Genomic DNA, 17,346 nt, shown 5'->3' with positions numbered 1-17,346 from the left:
AGCTGAGGCCTCGAGGGGCCAGGACCAGTGACATGGGGGTGGGGCAGCCTGAGGAATCTGACAAACCGGCTGTGTCCGCCCCCCACCCCCCACCCCTCTCCCCACCCCGGGGTGCGGGGCCCAGAGAGGAAGCCATTTCCTGCCAGGCATGTTCTCTGGAACACGAGGGATGAAGTCCCCAGGGAAATGGGGGTGGGGGGTGGGGGGGGCTCAGAGGGTAGGACGAGCCCCAGGAGGGAGCCCTCCCACTCATGGGGACCAATGAGCAGCCAGGAACGAGATTCCCGTCCCCAGAGGGGTCCAGGAGGAGGCATGGCGGCTCCATCCGGTTGGGGCTGGAATCTAAGGGCAGCCTGGGGAGGGGGGGCCGTCACGGTCGGTCTCGGGCCGTGCACCCCGTCAAGGTTGTCTCCACACCGTCGGTCACAGCAGCCCCTGGTCTCCTGCCCGGCGCCCCTCTCCGGGAGCCGGGGTGGGGGTGCAGGGGGTGATGGTGCACCCAGGTCTCAGGCCTGGCTGCCTGGGCCCCCCACACAGAGTGAGGCCCTATGCCCATGCCCTTCCCAAGCTTCAAATTCCTGGTCTTTAAAAACAAAAATGTTTTCTCTCAGGAACAGGAACAACTTTGATGGGGTGTGCGGGGCCGTGCGGGCCGCGTGCTCCCAGGGTCAGGTCCCTGCTGGAGCAGGAGGAGGGAAGTGGGGGCAGCGGGCTCCCCCTCGCTGGGCACAGGGACAGACTGGGCGGCAGTGGGGGCACTTCTCACGGGAGGTGGTGATGGACTTCAGGGGGCAGGGCCCCTCTCCACCGGGACAAGCTTTGGGTGATTCTGCCCGCCGGGGCCTGGGGCCCGGCTGCAGCCCCCTCCTCCAAGAAGCCCTCCAGCTTTCCCAGCTCCATCTCTCCCCGCCAGGCCTCCTGCCCAACCAGACGCAGGCCTGAGTGGGAGCCCGCAGAGACCAGGCCGGAAGTGGTGCCCAGGGAATTTATTGCCAGTCGGTGCCCAGGGACCAAGGTCACCGGACTTTGTCCGTCTTCTGGGGCGTCGGCTGCCTCCAGAGGGCCAGGAAGACGAGGAGGTTGACGGCAAACTGCACGTGGCCGAAGACCGGGACTCCGAAGCCGCGGTACAGGAGACCCCCCAGGGTGGGCCCCAGCGTGCGGATCAGCGGCTGCACCGAGGCACAGAGGCCCAGCATGGTCCCTGTGGGGCGGGGGGTGTGGGTCAGGCCTGGGGGGTCCCTCAGCGTCACCACCCCACCGCTCACTTCCTGTCTCCCCAGCCCCTCCCCCCAGGGCCTGCGGGCCTGATCCCTGGGGACCACTCAGCCGTGAAGGGGCCCCGCTGGACCCGGCCGCCCTGGGTCGGAGAGTTCCCACGCACACGGGGGCCCCGGACTGGGTCCAGTCACGGGGTGGGGGGCCCCCGCCTGCCCCGGCCGCCAGGGAGCTGGCGATGGTGTGCAGCCAACAGGAACGGGGTGGGGGGAGCCTGGCGGTAAAAGGTGAGCCACCAGGTGAGGGCTGGGCCTGGGGAACAAGGTGGCCGTGACATCCCAGGGTCCCCACACAGCGCCCCCCAGAGGACCTGTAGGGAACGCGCCCCACAGGGCTCGGAAGGGCTTTGGGGGCTTACGAAGGGCACCCCACGGCCTCTGACCCCACCTCCCAGGTTCCCCTGGCTGTGGGCAAGCAGGTCGTGGCTACTGTCCCCAGCCCCGGGCGGGCAGAGCCCCGGGAGGTCAGAGCCCCGGCTGGGCTGGCAGCCTGGCTGGGTCCGCGGAGCCGCCTAGAGAGGCCGTGCTGGGCTCAGGGCCGGAGGGAAACTGCAGAGCAGCCTCTCCCGTCGCCCACGCACCCCACCCGGCAGACACCGGGGAGCAATTTACCGCCCCCTCTGTGGCCTAGGGTTCCCAGGCTAGCTCTGGGAACCAGCTCCTGGCTCCTTCCGAGCCGAGGGTGGGGCCTCAGGCGCAGTGAGGCCGGGCCCTGCCCTCACCTCTCCAGGCCTGTCCCCGGCTGCTCCTCCTGGCCTCTCCAGCGAGCTGGCCGCCCCCCTCCGGGAAGCCCTCCAGGCCCCACCTGGCCTCCCCGGACCCCAGGACCACAGGCCTCGGACACTTTGGAGGCATCGGGCCACCAGGCCTCAGTCAGCGCCTCCCGGACAGACGCATGGACCGAGCGCCCGCCAGGCCCCCTGAGCTTCCCACCCCTGCAGCTGGGGACCCCTCACCGCAGACAGCCACCGGAGCCCTGAACTCGGCCTGCACCAGGCCAGCGTCCCCCCGGGAGCCCCGAGGCTGCCTGGGTTTAACCAGCTGTGCCGTTCACCCCAACACCTGCGCCCCGAGCTGGGGAGGGGAGCGGGGACTGGCCCGCCTCGGCCTCGGCCTCTCCACTCCCCGCCCACCGGGCTGTCTCCCTAACTGGCCTGGCAGGAGCCTCCCCTACCCCGGCCTCCACACCTTGGCTCGGCTGGGCCCAGCCTGGAGGCCGTCTCCCCCGCCTTTCCAGTGAAGTCCTGCCCGTACTCAGAGCCAAGCCGATGCCACCTCCAGGAAGCCCTCCTCCCACCCAGGTCTGGCCCTGGACGGGTCTGTGGGGTCAGGTGCAGGGCTGGCTGGGCCCAGCTGGGCCGAGTGGTGGCCAGCCTCTCCCCCACCTGCCCCGAAGCAGGACAGCTGTTCCACCCGAGCCCGAGCGGGCTCCCGAGGGCGGCCCGGCCCAGGCCTCCTCGCCGGCGGCCGGTGCTCACCAGTGTCCGAGGCCGAGACGGCCTTGGTCAGCATGCTGTCCGTCACCACGTTGAGCGTGCACAGGCCGAAGACCAGGCCGGGCATCAGGAGGCAGAAATGGAAGACGTTGGACATCAGCGCCTGGCACGGGGCGGGCAGGGCCACGGTGATTGGGGTGCCCAGGGGATAGGCAGGAGGCCCCATCCCTGAGGCCCCATAGAGGGGCCCTGGGAGGGGGTGGGGGTGGGGGTGGGGCCCAGGAGCTCAGGCGCAGTGCCCGCCCCCCTCCCCCCTCTGTGGGTGCAGCCCGGGTGCTCACCATGGCCAGGCCCACCACGCTGAAGACCAGCACGCTGGCCCGGAGCAGTGTGGCCTCCGAGAAGCGGCTGCTCAGCCGGCCGATGACCAGGCCCTGGATGACCTGGGGGGGGGCGGGGGGGCGGACACAGGAGGAGGGTCGGGGCTGCGGCCAGGGGCACCTCCACACCCTTTGCAGCCCAGCCCTGTGCAGTGACCAGTTCTAGGGCAGACGGGTGGGCCCCAAGGACCCTGGGGAGACAGAGGAGGGGGGTGGGGGCCTCACATATGCACACACACATGCACGCACACATACACACGCTCCCACACACGTGTGCAGCCAGCCACTCAGAAGTCCATGATCACATTTACTTCGAATCCCGTCTCTTTAATGTCAGGGGCGAAGAGGGGCCGTTTCATTGGTGAAGAGGGGCGTGGGGCGGGGGGCGATGGGTTATGTGACGGTAAAACACGTCTTTTATCATTTGAAAATGCCCGGTGTGGCCCTGGGTCCAAGCCTGGGGACCCGTGGTCCTGTGAAGGCCCCTCGAGTGTCCCCTGGCCCCCAGCTCTGCTTCCTCAGCCCCTCTCTGTCCCCTCGCTGGGAGCTGCTCCCCTCCTGCCTCGGCTCTGCTCTGGGTCGGGGGGGAAGGTCCACAGCGGGGACGCTCTGACTCAGAGGCAGGCCCAGCCCCCAGGCCACTCCCAGGCGGGCGAGGCTCCCTATCTGGTCCTCTCCCTCCTCCCCGGGCGGCAGGAAGTGCCCGGGCACCTGGGGCTGGGAGCTCAGTCGGCGTGGGGGATGGGCGGGCTGGGGGTCAGGGGCGGCCCAGCCCTGCAGATGGCACCGACCACCTCCTCCCTGCCTGCTTGACACCCCAAAACCGATTCAGCCTGACTCGCGAGGCTCAGGGCCTGAGCGTCCACCTAGGGACCAGGAGATCACGGTTCGATTCCTGGTTGGCACAGGCCCGGGTTGTGGGCTCGATCCCCAGTGTGAGGCCTGCAGGAGGCAGCCGATCAGTGATTCTCTCTCATCACTGATGTTTCTCTCCCTCTCTCCCTCCCTTCCTCTCTGAAGTCAATAAAAATATTTTTAAAAAAACCTCTTTCAAATTGTCAGCGTCCTCTGAAACAACCCGCTCCCGCGTCCCCCTCTGGCAGCTGCCCTCGCGTTCCTTACAGACAGGCCAGGACCCGGCGCGCGCACTGGAGGAGCCTGACCTTGGGCTTCTCAGGCCGGCCTCTCTCCCAACACCACGCACAGCTCCTTGGGCCCTGGGGGGCCGGGGCGGTAAGACCTCGTCCGCCTCCCAGTGGCCCCTCCCTGCGGCCCCACTTGGCCCTGCGGACCCACCCCCTCCGGGGTCTTACATGGAGCCCGGCCTCTCCTCCCCACGCCCAGCACTGGGCCGGCCCCCCTGTCCCGCCTGCCTTGAGGCACTCAGAGGGACTCTCGGTGGACAGGGCCTGAGTACAGCCAGCGTGGGGGCCCGAGGGGGGAGGTGAGCCCGTGGGGGGAGGGCTCGGAGCAGCAGGTGAGGAGGGCAACAGTGCGGGAGACCGAGGCCCGCCCCGAGCCCCGCCCGCCCTGGCACCGCCCTCACTCACCATCAGGAGGACCCCGAAGGCGGACATGAGGTAGCCGGCCTGGGCGGCCTCCAGCCGGAAGAAGTCCATGCAGATGATGGAGAACATGACCATGAAGAGCCCTAGGCGGGGGGTCAGGGAGGGCCGAGCGGGTCGACCACAGCGACTGTGTCGGGAGCCGGTGATACCAGCGGGACCAGTTGGGCCAGGTCCCAGCACGGGACACCCCCCCTCAGGGCCGTGCGGGGAGCAGGAAGGGGCTGGGTGCTGTCCCTCGGACAGGTGGGCACCCCAAAGAGTGCGGAGGGGAGACGGGGTCCCAGGGCTGGCGATGTGGGAGGATCTGACCCCAGACCCACCAGTGGCCCTCGAAGGCCCCTTTCACTGAAATCGATGGCCTGGTCCCACCCCTGAGCCCCAAGAGCCAGCCTGGGTGTGAGCCGGGGCCTGGGTGGGACCCGGGGCCTGGGTGTGAGCCGGGGCCTGGGTGGGAGCCGGGGCCTGGGTGGGAGCCGGGGCCTGGGTGGGAGCTGGGGCCTGGGTGGGAGCCGGGGCCTGGGTGGGAGCTGGGGCCTGGGTGGGAGCCGGGGCCTGGGTGGGAGACGGGGCCTGGGTGGGAGCCGGGGCCTGGGTGGGAGCCGGGGCCTGGGTGGGAGACGGGGCCTGGGTGGGAGCCGGGGCCTGGGTGGGAGCTGGGGCCTGGGTGGGAGCTGGGGCCTGGGTGGGAGCTGGTGCCTGGGTGGGAGCCGGAGCCTGGGTGGGAGCCGGGGCCTGGGTGGCGTGGGTGGTCTGGGTCAGAGACGAGGCCCCCAGGCTTGGCTGTGTTCGCTCTGCTGGCCCGGGGGCAGCCGGGACTCACCGGAGGGGAAGCCGGAGACCACCTTGACCAGGAACACGGGCAGGACGCCCGGCCGCAGCAGCAGGCGGCTGATGGCCTTCAGGTCAAACACGCTGGCCTTGGGGCCGCCTGGGTCACAGGAGAGGAGAAGCCGTCAGGCCTGCGCCCAGGTCCCCCCCCCCCCCCCCGCCACCTCGGCCCGGATGTAGGGGGCTCGGCCTGACCCTGGGCACCCGCCCGCGTGGTGCTCCTGAAGCCAGCACCCTCAGCACCCACACACCCGCTGCACCCGCCTGCGGCCACGGGCCTCGGGGCCCTGGTCACCCCGTGCCCTGTGCCCACCCCGGCTCTGCCCCGGCTCCCACTCCCCGCCCCAGGGGACCCCTCCGGCCCCACCAACGGGAGGAGGAGGATGACCTCGTCGGCCCCCTGGCACCTCCTCCCCCGCTGCCTCGGGCCCCATCCATGGTCTCTTCAGACCAGGGCCCCTCTGCGACCCCTGCCCCCCCCCCCCCCCCCCCCCCCCCGCGTGGCTCCAATGGCGTCAGCACCCGAGAGGCTCAAGGAAGGAGGAGTTGAGGGGCGCCGGGTCCCTCCCCAAGCCCCAGGTGCTCCCAGGCGGAGGCGCAGCCCGCCTCAGTGGACAGGAGCCACCTGGCCCTGGGCTCAGCGGCTCCTGTGGAAGGGGGGGCATGGGGGGGCCTAGCCCAGGGCCAGGGCGCGGGCGGGCGGGACAGGAGCCTCAGGGGGCGTGTGTCTGGGAGGGACTCACCTGGCGGGGAGGCCTGGGCGTGGGCACCGGCCCCCTTGGTGCTGGTGGGGATGCAGGTGGCGCTGAGGGTGGCTCCCAGGAGGTTGGCCACCAGGGCCACGAGGGCTGGACACTGAATCCTGGGAGGACAGCGGTGGTCACGCTGGGCCGGGGCCGCCTGAGCATCCCCTACCTTCAACCACACGGAGGCCGGGCAGCTGGAGCAGCTCACACGCTCAGCCCGTACCCGGAGCGCAGGACAGGGACCCGCAGGCGCTACGACCTTCATGACCTTCATGACCGCACGACCTTCACGCTGTGGCGGAGGCCCTCAGCGTTCACAGCAGGAGGCCCCATGGCCTCCGGCGACTGGAGGGACCGGAGGTGGCCGGAGCCAGGACGGGGGACTCGAGGGCTCTCAGGAAAGGCCCCCAACGCCAGGCTGGGGCGCGTGAGGCCCCACAAGCGGCCTTTCCGTGGCCTGGCCGGCTGCAGGCTGCAGGTCCGGGCCGGACCCCAGCGAGGCCACAGCCTGCTCCCGGGACGCAGGAGCTGGTCTGTGACGTGAGCGGGGAGGGCGCTGGCCCCGGAGAGAAGGGCTCTTTCTTCAGGATCTGAGAGCAGACGTCACCGCCGGGGCCGGGGGGACAGACCTGCTTTCTCTGCCGGATGCCCCGGAAATGCGGGGGCAGAGCGGCCCCTCGGGTGGCTATTTCGGGGGCCGGGGACAAGCCAGGGGCGGCGGGAGCCAGGCTGCTCATGGGACCCTGACGGTGCCTTGCGTGGAGGCAGCGACACAGGGGCCCGGGACCGAGGGCCCGGGAGGGAGGAGAGCTGCCCCCACGGCCGAGGTCCTGGCTCCCCCAGGACAGAATGCGGGGGGGGCGGGAGGGAGGGACACGGGACGGGGCAGCTTCGGACAGCCCTGGGCCGGTGTGGCTGGGGCCTCCCGTCCGATCCCGCGGGGGACCTCGGGGGAGCAGGGCCGCCGGGTGGGGTCTCGGGCTCAGGGCCCTTTTCACCAATGGTGCCGACCACGAGGGCAGCGCCTTCCGTGCGGCTTTGCCCGCCGCCCTTTTATTTTGTGTCAAAAGCCAGACAAGAGGCTGGACAGACAGCCTCACGGCCGCCATGAAGGGGCATCGAGTCCTTCTGTCTGTCCGTCGCTGTGGCTCCCGTGACGGGGGACCAGCTTCCTCAGACACAGAGAGGGCAGCCCTCCTGGGACCCCCGAGGCCGCACTGGTCGCCAGGGGCTGCCTGCTGCCCGAGGCTCCTGTGGCCCACAGGGCGCTGTCCGGAGGGCGGGGCCTGGCCATCTGCCCCCCCGTGTGGCCCCTGCTGTGTCCTCCCGCCAGCCCTGGCCGGCCCAGGTGACGGTTCGCTATGAAGCTGGCCTGCCTCCCCCCTGGGCCGCGGCTCTGAGGGGCTGGCAGGTGTCCGGGTCCCCTAGACTGTGTGCCCCGCACCTGTCCCAGCGGGAGGGCAGGCTGGGGCCAGCGGGGACATGAGGGGGGTGGAGAAGTCACACCTGGAACTCGGGGCTAGGACCATGGAGGACCTGGCCCCTGGAGGGGGTTCCTGACCCAGCCGCCCTCCGGTTCCAGGTGGGCAAACAGCCCGCAGCCCTGGCCGCCCAGCCCCCGGCCCTCACTGGACCCCCAGGCCTCCTGCGGGGCTCCCGCACTTTCCCTCGGCCCAGAGCCCTGGGCCCGGGCCCTCCCACGGGGACGCCTGGCTCCCAGCCCATCACCCCGGCCCTCCGTGCCCTCGTGTGCACACCCAGGGCCTGGCGCCCGGGCTGGAGGCGGAGCCTGGACGGCCGCGGTGAGCCACCCAGCACCGGGCGGGCAGGTGGCCTGGCTGACGGTGAGTCACTCCTGCCCCCAGGCAGTCAGGACAGCCGGATGCCTGCTTGGCAGCCGGCAGGGGAAGCCGGGGTGTTGCCGGGCGGAAACCTTCTGTCAGTGAGATAAAGGTTTCCCACGCCTTCGCCCGGACCGCGGGCGGGATCGGCCTTCCGGGGAGGCCGGCTCCACCTCCTGATAAAGCCGGCGAGTCCCCAAGGGCCACGGGCACAGCTGGGTCAGAGCTGGGCCATCACAGCCAGCGAGCGCCCGGGAGGGAGGGCCGGCAGCGTGCACGGAGGCCCAGCTCCCCCTCGCCGTGGCCTGTGGCCGACGCCGCCCGCCCCGCGCCCACACCCTCCTGGCCTAGACCCGTGGCCACCTCTGGGGGACAGAGCGTGGGGGTCACAGAGCCGCCCCTGCCCCGGAGGGAGCCAGGCCTCGGGGGCCCGAGCTCCAGGCTGAGCCCAAACCGGTTATGCCAGCGCCCGTCACACAGCCCGGCCCGGCCAAGGCCACTTCCTCTCCGCTCCCGCTCCCGGGGAGGCGGTGGGGGTGGCCGGGCCTTTCTGGACGGGAGGTGAGCAGGGAGGGGGCAGGGAGAGGGGGTGCCAGCCGATTCCCCTGGCCCTTGGGGAGCCTCAGTCTCCCTGCCCATCAAAGGCAACTCCAAGGACATCAAGCGCCTTAGATCTTGGTATGAAAGAGGGAAGCGAATGGAATGTTCTGGAAGCTGCTGGCAGGGAGAGACAAGTGGCCTCCCCTGGGTCAGCAGCTGGACAGGAAGGCAGGTGGCCACGGGAGGGAGTCGGGGCAGGGGCTGGCAAGGGGGGCCGCTGCCCAGGGGGGGACCGCCCAGTGAGGCGAAGAAAGGGGCCAATGGGAGCAGGTGCCGGGCTGAGGGCTGAGAGGGCCGGAGGGTGGGGCAGCGTGGGGTCCTCCCTGCCCTGCCTCTCGGCCCCTGCCCCCCGTTTTCTCTCCCTGGCAGATGGGGGCCCTCCTTCCCTGGACCTGGACCCGGTATTGGAGTCAGGCTCCCGCCCGCCCATGCGAAGGAGGCGGCGCCTGTGCAGGCGGATCCTTGGTCACTCCGGCCTCGTGGGCGTGGAGGGTCCGCCCCTCCGTGGCCCCGCGCCTCGTGGCTCCCAAGACGGACCTGCCCTTCAGTCCTCCTGGGCCTCCGCTTTGACCCCTGCCCCCCCACCTGCGACCCAAACCGGCTCCCAGGGCTTGGACCACCCGGGGCCGGCTCTGCCCACCTGGACTCCCTCCCTGGCCACCGTCCCTCCAGCCCGAGTCGGGCACAGCCTGGAGTTCACACATGCATCCCGCCCCCCCCCTCCCCCCCGCGCCCCGTAGGCAAAACCAGGCCAGAACCGGCCCTCTGCCCGCCGCCCCGCAGCCGCTCCTGGGCCGGTGCCAACCTGTCCTGCCTGGGGCAGCACAGCAGCCCCTCGCTGGTCTCCTTGCTGGGCTCGCCCCCCCCCCCCCCCCCCCCCCCCCCGCCGCCCCGTTCTCAGCACAGCAGCTCGGTTACACCTGCCTGCTCACGCCTGCCCGGCTCCACGGCCTGCCTCCCCCTCGGTCCCCCCTCCCCTCCAGTCACATGGGTCCTCCTGCCTCTGCCCTCACCTTCTTCTTTTAAAAAAAAAATATTTTTAGTGATTTCAGAGAGGAAGGGAGAGGGAGAGAGAATCATTGATCGGCCGCCTCCCGCAGGATAAGGGATGGAGCTCACACCTGGGCAGGCGCCCTGACAGGGCATTGGACCATGGCCTCCTGGTTCACGGGTCGACGCTCAACCACGGAGCCACGGCGGCCGGGCAGCCCCACCGTCTCCAGGTGAGGCGACCGCCTGTCCATGCGGCCCCGATCCTGCTATTCGACCTGACGCTACGGGAACATATGTCGTATTCATTGCATCTGAGGCCGCAGCCTGTCTTGTTTGCCACTTGGTCCCAGAACCTGGGGTCCCAGGGGCGCTTAGTAGGTGCTCAATAAACATTGCGAGGAACGTGGATGAAGCGTCCTGCCCTCCTGCCCGGGACGCTCAGCAGAGGGGACCCCCGCAACCCAGGCCCTGATGGAAATGCTGGGAGGGGACAGGGTGCTGGGACCCAGGCCTCCCTAGGGGGCCGCCATACCCTGGGACCCCACCCCCGGGGCTCAGCCGTCACCCAGTCGCCCGGCACTGTGGGGCTTGTCTCAGGGCACTCGGCGGCCTGGGGAAACAGCCCCCCGAGCCTCGGGGCCGGCACAGGGTCCTCCAAGATTGGGGGACCAGGTGCCATGTCGGCCAGAAGCCGAGCAGCAAGCCGCTGTCCTGTGTGCGCGAGCGTGTAAGGGGAATGTGTGCATGTGTGTGAGCGTGTAAGGGGAATGTGTGTGTGCAAGTGCGTATAGTAGATGTGTGCATGTGTGTGTGAGCGTGTACAGTGGATGTGTAAGTGTGTGCACGTGAGTGTGTAGTTCGACACCAGGACATCTCCCCGCTGAACACAGTCCCGGGGCAGCCCCTCGGGGCCCGTGCAGAGGGGGTGGGGGCGGGGGGACCAGAGGGCACAGGGCCGCTGGTCAAGGAGCCCACAGCCCGCAGCCACCACCCGGACCAAAGCCAAACACCTGGGCCCGAATGGCGGTGCGGGCAGTGCCAGGCTCACTCCTAAGAAGAAAGCTGGTTTTGAGCGGGTGTGGGGGCTTCTGGGGAGGGGTGGGGGGGCGCATGAGGCACTGGTCTCCGGGCAGCCCCCTCGCCAGGCGGCCTCTCCAGGGCCAGGCATCCGGGGCCCAAGGTTAAGCTCTTCTCCCGGGAGGCGGCCCAGGCCACAGGGACAGGCAGCTGTGCAGCCCCTCCACAGGGGTGGGCCCGGGATGGTGCCTGTGGCCCACGTGTGGGAACTGCTGGCTGGGCTCTCTGGGTGCAAAGCCGGTGGGTGTGTGCATGTGCATGTGCATGTGTGTGTGTGTGCGTGTGCATATGTGCGTGTGTGTGCGTGTGCGTGTGCGTGTGCATATGTGCGTGTGGAGGGGACAGAGGCCTGTGTTTCACGCCCAGTGATTAAACCGCCCACAAGCTGCCCTCCCCCGTCCAGGGGCTCACGCCCAGCACCCCCATCGCAGGGCCCCAGGGCCCGCCACCCGGTTTCCTGTAGGAAATTAGGTTCCTAACACCCGCCTGGCCAGGCGGCCTCCCAGCCTGCACCCCCCAGACCCCACCCGCCCGCGTGCAGGCGGGGAAACTGAGGCCGGAGGGGCCGAGCACGCTGGCGGGACGGAGCCGACCCGGCCCCGCCCTCCTGACCCGCACTCCCGCCCCCCTCGACCGCCCGCGCCCGTCCACTCACCCGCCCGCGCCCCGTCCGTCCACTCACCCGCACGCGCCCCGTCCGTCCACTCACCCGCACGCGGCGCTCAGGGTCCCGCCCAGCAGGGAGCCGAGGATGGTGCCGACGCCGAAGCAGAGGCCGAGGCGGCCCAGGGCCGCGGGTCGCTCCTCCGGCGCCGACAGGTCAGTGATGACCATCTGGGCGGCTGGGGGCGAAGCGGGGGGCTGAGCGGCGCCACCCCTGCACCCCACCTGCCCCACAGGCCACACCCCCACATCCCTGCACCCCACCTGCCCCCACAGGCCACACCCCCAGCCCTGCACCCCACCTGCCCCCCACAGGCCACACCCCCACATCCCTGCACCCCACCTGCCCCCACAGGCCATGCCCCCAGCCCTGCACCCCACCTGCCCCCACAGGCCACACCCCCACATCCCTGCACCCCACCTGCCCCACAGGCCACGCCCCGACCCCTGCACCCCACCTGCCCCCACAGGCCACGCCCCCAGCCCTGCACCCCACCTGCCCCCCACAGGCCACGCCCCCACATCCCTGCACCCCACCTGCCCTCACAGGCCACGCCCCCAGCCCTGCACCCCACCTGCCCCCACAGGCCATGCCCCCACACCCCTCTTCCCTCTCAGCTGCCCCCCTCAGCCCAGGCCACGCCCCCACACCACCCCTCATCCTGTCTTGCTCTCAGGTCCAGACTGACATCTTGGGGGCGACCTCTGACCGCCTACCTGGCAGCGTGTGCATGAGCGGGGCGGGCAGGCGCGAGGCGAAGAGCAGGGCCACGCCGGGCAGGGCCGGGCTGCAGGCGGCCGCCAGGAGCAGGTAGAGCGCCGAGGCCGCCAGGAAGGACACGGTGAAGGCGGCCCGCGCCCCGCGCTGGTCTGCGAACCTGCAGGCAGAGGTCGCGGTCCCTCCTCGCCGCCCGCCCACCCTGGGGCCGCGGGCTCCCCGGGGCTGGCCTGGGAGACCCGGGTGCGGGAGGGCCTGCGCCCGGCCTGGTTGCTGCTGGGCCTCCCTCCTGGGGGCTCAGTCCCCACCTCCCCTGGGGCCGCCGCGGTGACAGGGGTCTGACCCAGCCCGGCGTCCCCACCCTCCGAGCAGGTGTGGGCCCGAGGGGACCCAGGTGTGTGCGTTTTTCAGACCCCGTCTCCCTCCATGCTCTAGGCCGTGCACGCCGTCTCCCTTCCCTGCAGTCGCTCAAGACCTGACTCCAGCCACGTGGCTCTGTCCCCGAGGTGTGTGCAGGGGGCGAGGCCGGTGGGGGTCCCGGGTCCGAGTCCCCAGTGGAGCCGGGCCTGACAGCCCCGAGCGTCTCACAGGGAAATCCTCTCTTGCAGCCAGAACTGGTGGAGGTCATGGGGGGAGACCCTGGGAGTAGGGGCGCCCCCAGCCCCAAGGGGACTAAAGCTGTTCGGTGCCTCCATGTGTCCCTCTGTGAGATGGAGCCGGCGTCGCCCTGGGGGGCCCAGCGTGAGGTGGGGAACCCGGCAGGGGCGGCCGCGACCCACGGTACCTGCCGAACACGGGGCCACCCAGCAGCTGGAGCGCCCCGAAGGCCGTCTGCAGGCAGCCGAAGGCCACGGAGTCCAGGCCCAGCGTGCGGGACAGGTACTGAGACACAGGGGGGGCCGTCAGGGCGGGGAGGCCGGGGTCTGGAATCCGGGGTCCTCAGTGGGCAGGTGGTGGGAGGGGGGCTGGGGAGGGGGCTGGGGGGAGAGGGCTGGGGGTCTGTCCTGGGGGCTCCGCACTGTGCCCGGGTGGGGGGGGGGACGCAGGTGCTCCTGGTGGGAGGGGAGTCTGTGGGGGCCTCTGGGTCCAGGGGGGCTGCGTGGAGGCAGCGGTGGCCTCCCTGCCTCCGGGGGGCACATGCACCTCCCGCGGTGAGGGAGGCGCCCACAGACACTCAGAGCTGCGGGTGAAGGCCGAGTGCCCCCAGGCCACAGGAGATCGCACCCAAGTGCCCGCTGAGCTCCAGGCGGTGGCCTCGGGCGGTGGCCTTCGGTCTCCGCCCCTCCCGCAGGAGGCCCTTCTGGGGAGCGGAGGGCAGTGACCAGTGTCCCCCCGGGAACAGGAGGTGGGACCCCCAGTCTCCTGACCGTCAGCCCCCCCCCCCCACGCTGCTCTGCTGGGCACCAGCTCTCCTAGGGGTTCTAACTGCGCCCATCGCTCCCCACTAGCCCTCCGAGGCAGGGGTGCTGGGACCCATTGTACGGCGAGGACAGCGGGGCCTGCCCAGGGCACCCCGTGCTGAGGACAGGAGGTGGCTCCGGCCAGGCTGTGGGCGGAGGGAGCTGGGCCTTGAGGGGCGGGTGTTGGGCTCATGTTGCCCTGGAGCCCCTGCCAGTGCCAGGAGGTGGCGAAGGCGATGCCCGTTCCCACCCCAGGCCCAGGCAGGGGCTGTGGACAGACCAGACAGGGGCTCTGGCACCCCCAAAGCCCCTGGTGCTGCCGCTGGGTGGGGGTGAGAGCCTGTGGGGGGCTCCCCAGGGGCACAAGGGGGTGATGGGCAGCCGGGTGGGCAGTAACCGGGAAGCCACAGTGGCCAGTTAACCCACCGCCTACTCGGGTGGGCAGGCGGGGCAGCTCCAGACCAGGGGAGGCGGCAGGGGAGGGGTGGAGGGGCATCTGCCCCCACCTCCGGGTGTCCTGGGGGACACAGAGGTCACCCAACACTGCGGCCCAGGACCTGGGCTGTGGGACAGCTGCCTGAGACGGACCCCTGGGAGCAGGATGGGGGGACGCGGCTGCTGGTACCAGGCCCCCCAGGTGGGCCTGGGCAGAGGCCGAGGGCAGCTGGAGGCTAGGCCAGTGGTCGGCAGACTCATCAGTCAACAGCCAAATATCAACAGCACGACGATTGAAATTTCTTTTGAGAGCCAAATTTTTTAAACTTAAACTATATAGGTAGGTATTAACTTAATTAGGGTGCTCCTAAGGCTTAGGAAGAGCCACACTCAAGGGGCCAGAGAGCCGCATGTGTCTCGCGAGCCGCGGTTTGCCGACCACGGGGTTAGGATGTGAGCGAGCCGAGTGGGTGTGAGGTGGGGAGGGAGGGGCGGGATCGATAGGGCAGACGCCCCAGGAGCTGCGGTCGGAGGGCCGTGCAGGCTGTGCCGCCGGAGCCCTGGGCGTGCTGATGGGGCGCCAGGAGGCACGGTCCCGGGCCCCTCCCCCAGCTCCCGGGTGGCAAGGACCCCCAGCGAGAGGGTCCCGGGGCGGCAGGCCCCCCGCCCTGCGGGTGCACAGGTGGACGCGGAGGGGCCGGCCGGCGGGAGGGGCGCTCACCCGGCAGGACGGAGAACTGCATGAAGAGGCAGGTGAGGTCCAGGGTGGTCAGCACGTAGGTGAGCAGGAGGACCCCCGGCCGGCCCGGGGCGCCCACCCCCGGGGGGGCCTGGCCCTGGCCCCTGGGGGCCCCGGCACCCTGCATCCTGGGGACCTTGCAGGGATCCGGGAGGGCGGCTGGCAGGGGCCAAAGTCCTGCTGTGCCGGGCGAGGGCGGAGTCACCGGGGGGCGGAAGCGCTGGCGCCGGGCCTGCGGGAGCGGAGCGTCGGGTGCTGTGGGACCCACCTGGGCTCCAGCTCCCGCTGTGCGACCCGGGGCCAGTCTCGCCCTTGGGGAGCGTGGCGGGCGGCCCTGTCCCTCCACCACCGACACCCGGCCCCCGGGGGACCGGAGAAGGGCCCTCCCCGGGCTCAGCGCCCACACGCCTTCGGGGCAGGCTGGCGTGATTGCTGACTGCCGCGCAGCGGGTGCCTCCTGCCTGGGGTGGGTTGGGGGTCCCTGTGCGGGGGTGCAGGGGGCTCCTTAGGCCCACAGTGCACCCCCCACTATGAAGCCGCTTCAAGGGGAAGGACCACTCTCCTGGCTCCGGTCAGGGGCTGCCCTGGCCCCTGTGACCCGGGGCATCTGCTTTGGCAGCACTCAGCCTGGGCACCGTCCGGGGGGGGGGGGGGGGGGAGCCCTCCTGGTGAATTTGAACCTGGCCCATCTGGGGCTGGGTTCGGGGTCCCGCCCTCCCGGGGTGACCTGGGGCTCCAGCCCACCCCGAGGGACCAGGACACCCGCCCTCTCGGGGACTCCCCAGTGTCGGGGCCTCCTGGCTCTCATTGGCCGAGCCTGACACACACCCCCCCCCTCCCGCGGGCCCGCCCCACAGCCGGGCATCCTGCCAGCTTCCTCCCTCCCCGCCTGACTTTGCCCGGACTCGCCTGCGCGCCCATTTCTCCCTGTGGCCGTGGGAGGCAGGGCCTCTGACCTCTGAGCAGCACTGGGCGTCCCAGTCCGGACATGGGGTGCGGAGGGGGAGGGGGAGGGCAGGCTGGGAAGGATGAGAGAGGGATGGAGGGGAGTGGGGCACAGAGGAGGGCCAGGGAGACGGGAGCATTGCTGGGGACCTCCCCACCCACCAGGAGGCTGCTGGGAGTAGCAGGCATGGCGTTTCCCCAAGGCACACTGTGGTGACGCCCCCTGAGTTGGGGCCATCTTGCTTCAAGAGGTCCCTCTGCATGGCTGGGGGACTGGGGGGCTGGGGGCTGGGGGTCTGGGGGTCTGGGGGTCTGGGGGTCTGGGGTCTGGGGGTCTGGGGGTCTGGGGGCTGGGGGTCTGGGGGTCTGGGGGACTGGGGGGCTGGGGGCTGGGGGTCTGGGGGTCTGGGGGTCTGGGGTCTGGGGGTCTGGGGGTCTGGGGGCTGGGGGGCTGGGGGGCTGGGGGGCTGGGGGTCTGGGGTCTGGGGGTCTGGGGGTCTGGGGGTCTGGGGGCTGGGGGCTAGGTGGCTGGGGGCCTGGGGGCTGGGGGGCTGGGGGCCTAGGGGCTGGCAGAAGCTGGGGGGCCTTACAGCCACAGGGAGCCCTGGGGAGCGCGCAGGCCCAGCTTCCTGCAGGCACAGTTTCCCTTCCTGCTGCCACCCCTGCCGGCAGCCCAGAGCCAGGCCGCAGGCCCAGGTGTCAGGACCCAAGTCCGCTCTGCCCTGTGCGACCTGCAGCTCCGCAGAGCAGAGAACCCAGAGGGCCAGGAGCTGGGCTGGAGGCCAGGCCAGCGGTGCCAGGAGGCGGAGGGCAGGCTGAGGCCCAGCCCCGGGGGGTGAGGGCCGAGCCGGAGCCTGGGCACCACTCTGCTCCTCTCAGGGGGCAGCAGGCCTGGGCCTGAGTGAGGGGAGGCTCCTGCCCAAACAGTGCCCACGGGACCTGCGTTTGTACCGGAGGACAGAGCCGGTTCCTGCCAACCTCCGAGGACTGGGCCTGAGCCGGCCCGGCCTGCCCACCAGCAGGCTGTGGGAGGGGCGTGGCGGCCGCATCAGGTGTCCCGGTCCGGACTCCTGGGAGGGTGGGAGCCCAGGTTCCCGGCTCCGGGGGCAGGGATGGGGCTGTCGGGGAGGCTCCTGAGCCCCGGGCCGCGGCTCCCGGCCTGGCTGCCTCCCACGGGCCTCCTGGAGGTGGGCGCCCGGGCTGGCGGGTGGGAGTCCCAGCGCCAGGCGGGGAGGCCAGGGCCCCGGAGCCTGAGGGTGGGCGGCAGGGGCTGACTGCTCACCTCTCCCCTCCTCCTGCCTCCTGCGTCACGCGGGCCCTGGCGGGTGCAGCTGGAGCAGAGCAGTCAGATCTGGCTGGGACCTGCCCAGAACAGGCCCGGGGAGGGCGGGAGCTTCCTGGTCCTGGGAGCGTGGGGAACTGCGGGCAGCTGGGGGGAGAGCACCAGGCCCCGGCCCCGGCCCCGGCCTCCTCCAGGGCACGCAGCTGCGGCCGGAGTGGCCAACCTGCTCACTTCGCCGCACCAAACCCCCTGAGTCCCCGGGGCCCACACCCAGCCCCCGGGCATCCACAGCCTCCGGCCCCGCAGAGAAACTCCTGGCTGGGCAGGCTGACCCGGGCTGGGGGGCGCTGGGGAGGGCTTCCTGGAGGAGGCACCGCCTCCCCGGAGCCTTCCGGATGGATGCACAGGGTCAGGTGCG

At 71.2% G+C, this 17,346-nt stretch overlaps 1 protein-coding gene across 1 annotated transcript; it reads right to left on the bottom strand.

The window, feature by feature from the left end:
- Positions 1 to 971: 971 nt before the first annotated feature.
- On the bottom strand, positions 972 to 17,008 carry SLC22A18 (solute carrier family 22 member 18). The gene is made up of 11 exons (XM_070426336.1): positions 16,929 to 17,008; positions 14,686 to 14,933; positions 12,912 to 13,010; positions 12,127 to 12,287; positions 11,456 to 11,588; positions 6,233 to 6,351; positions 5,482 to 5,589; positions 4,644 to 4,744; positions 3,055 to 3,156; positions 2,756 to 2,876; positions 972 to 1,204 (listed from the first exon to the last, which is right to left on the bottom strand). Exons 2-11 carry the CDS (start codon positions 14,826 to 14,828, stop codon positions 1,017 to 1,019), a joined length of 1,275 nt encoding a protein of 424 aa, XP_070282437.1. The 5' UTR covers positions 14,829 to 14,933; positions 16,929 to 17,008; the 3' UTR covers positions 972 to 1,016.
- Between the last annotated feature and the right edge of the window lie 338 nt (positions 17,009 to 17,346).

The sequence above is a fragment of the Myotis yumanensis genome, unplaced genomic scaffold (genome assembly GCF_028538775.1).
Source record: "Myotis yumanensis isolate MYYU_CA2020_CCGP unplaced genomic scaffold, mMyoYum1.0.hap1 SCAF_10, whole genome shotgun sequence".
NCBI classification, from domain to species: domain Eukaryota; kingdom Metazoa; phylum Chordata; class Mammalia; order Chiroptera; family Vespertilionidae; genus Myotis; species Myotis yumanensis.
Note: the sequence above shows the minus strand (reverse complement) of the source record. Positions and strands in the feature narration are given on the sequence as shown.

Bases quoted from the DNA above. Each gene is read 5' to 3' on its own strand.
- SLC22A18 (XM_070426336.1), bottom strand. From the start codon at position 14,828: ATGCAGGGTGCCGGGGCCCCCAGGGGCCAGGGCCAGGCCCCCCCGGGG. The intron at 11,589-12,126 runs GTAGGCGGTCAG...CTTCGCCCCCAG, and splicing joins GCTCATGCACACGCTGCCAG to CCGCCCAGATGGTCATCACT. The intron at 3,157-4,643 runs GTGAGTGAGGGC...GCCCCCCCCCAG, and splicing joins CCTTCGGGGTCCTCCTGATG to GTCATCCAGGGCCTGGTCAT.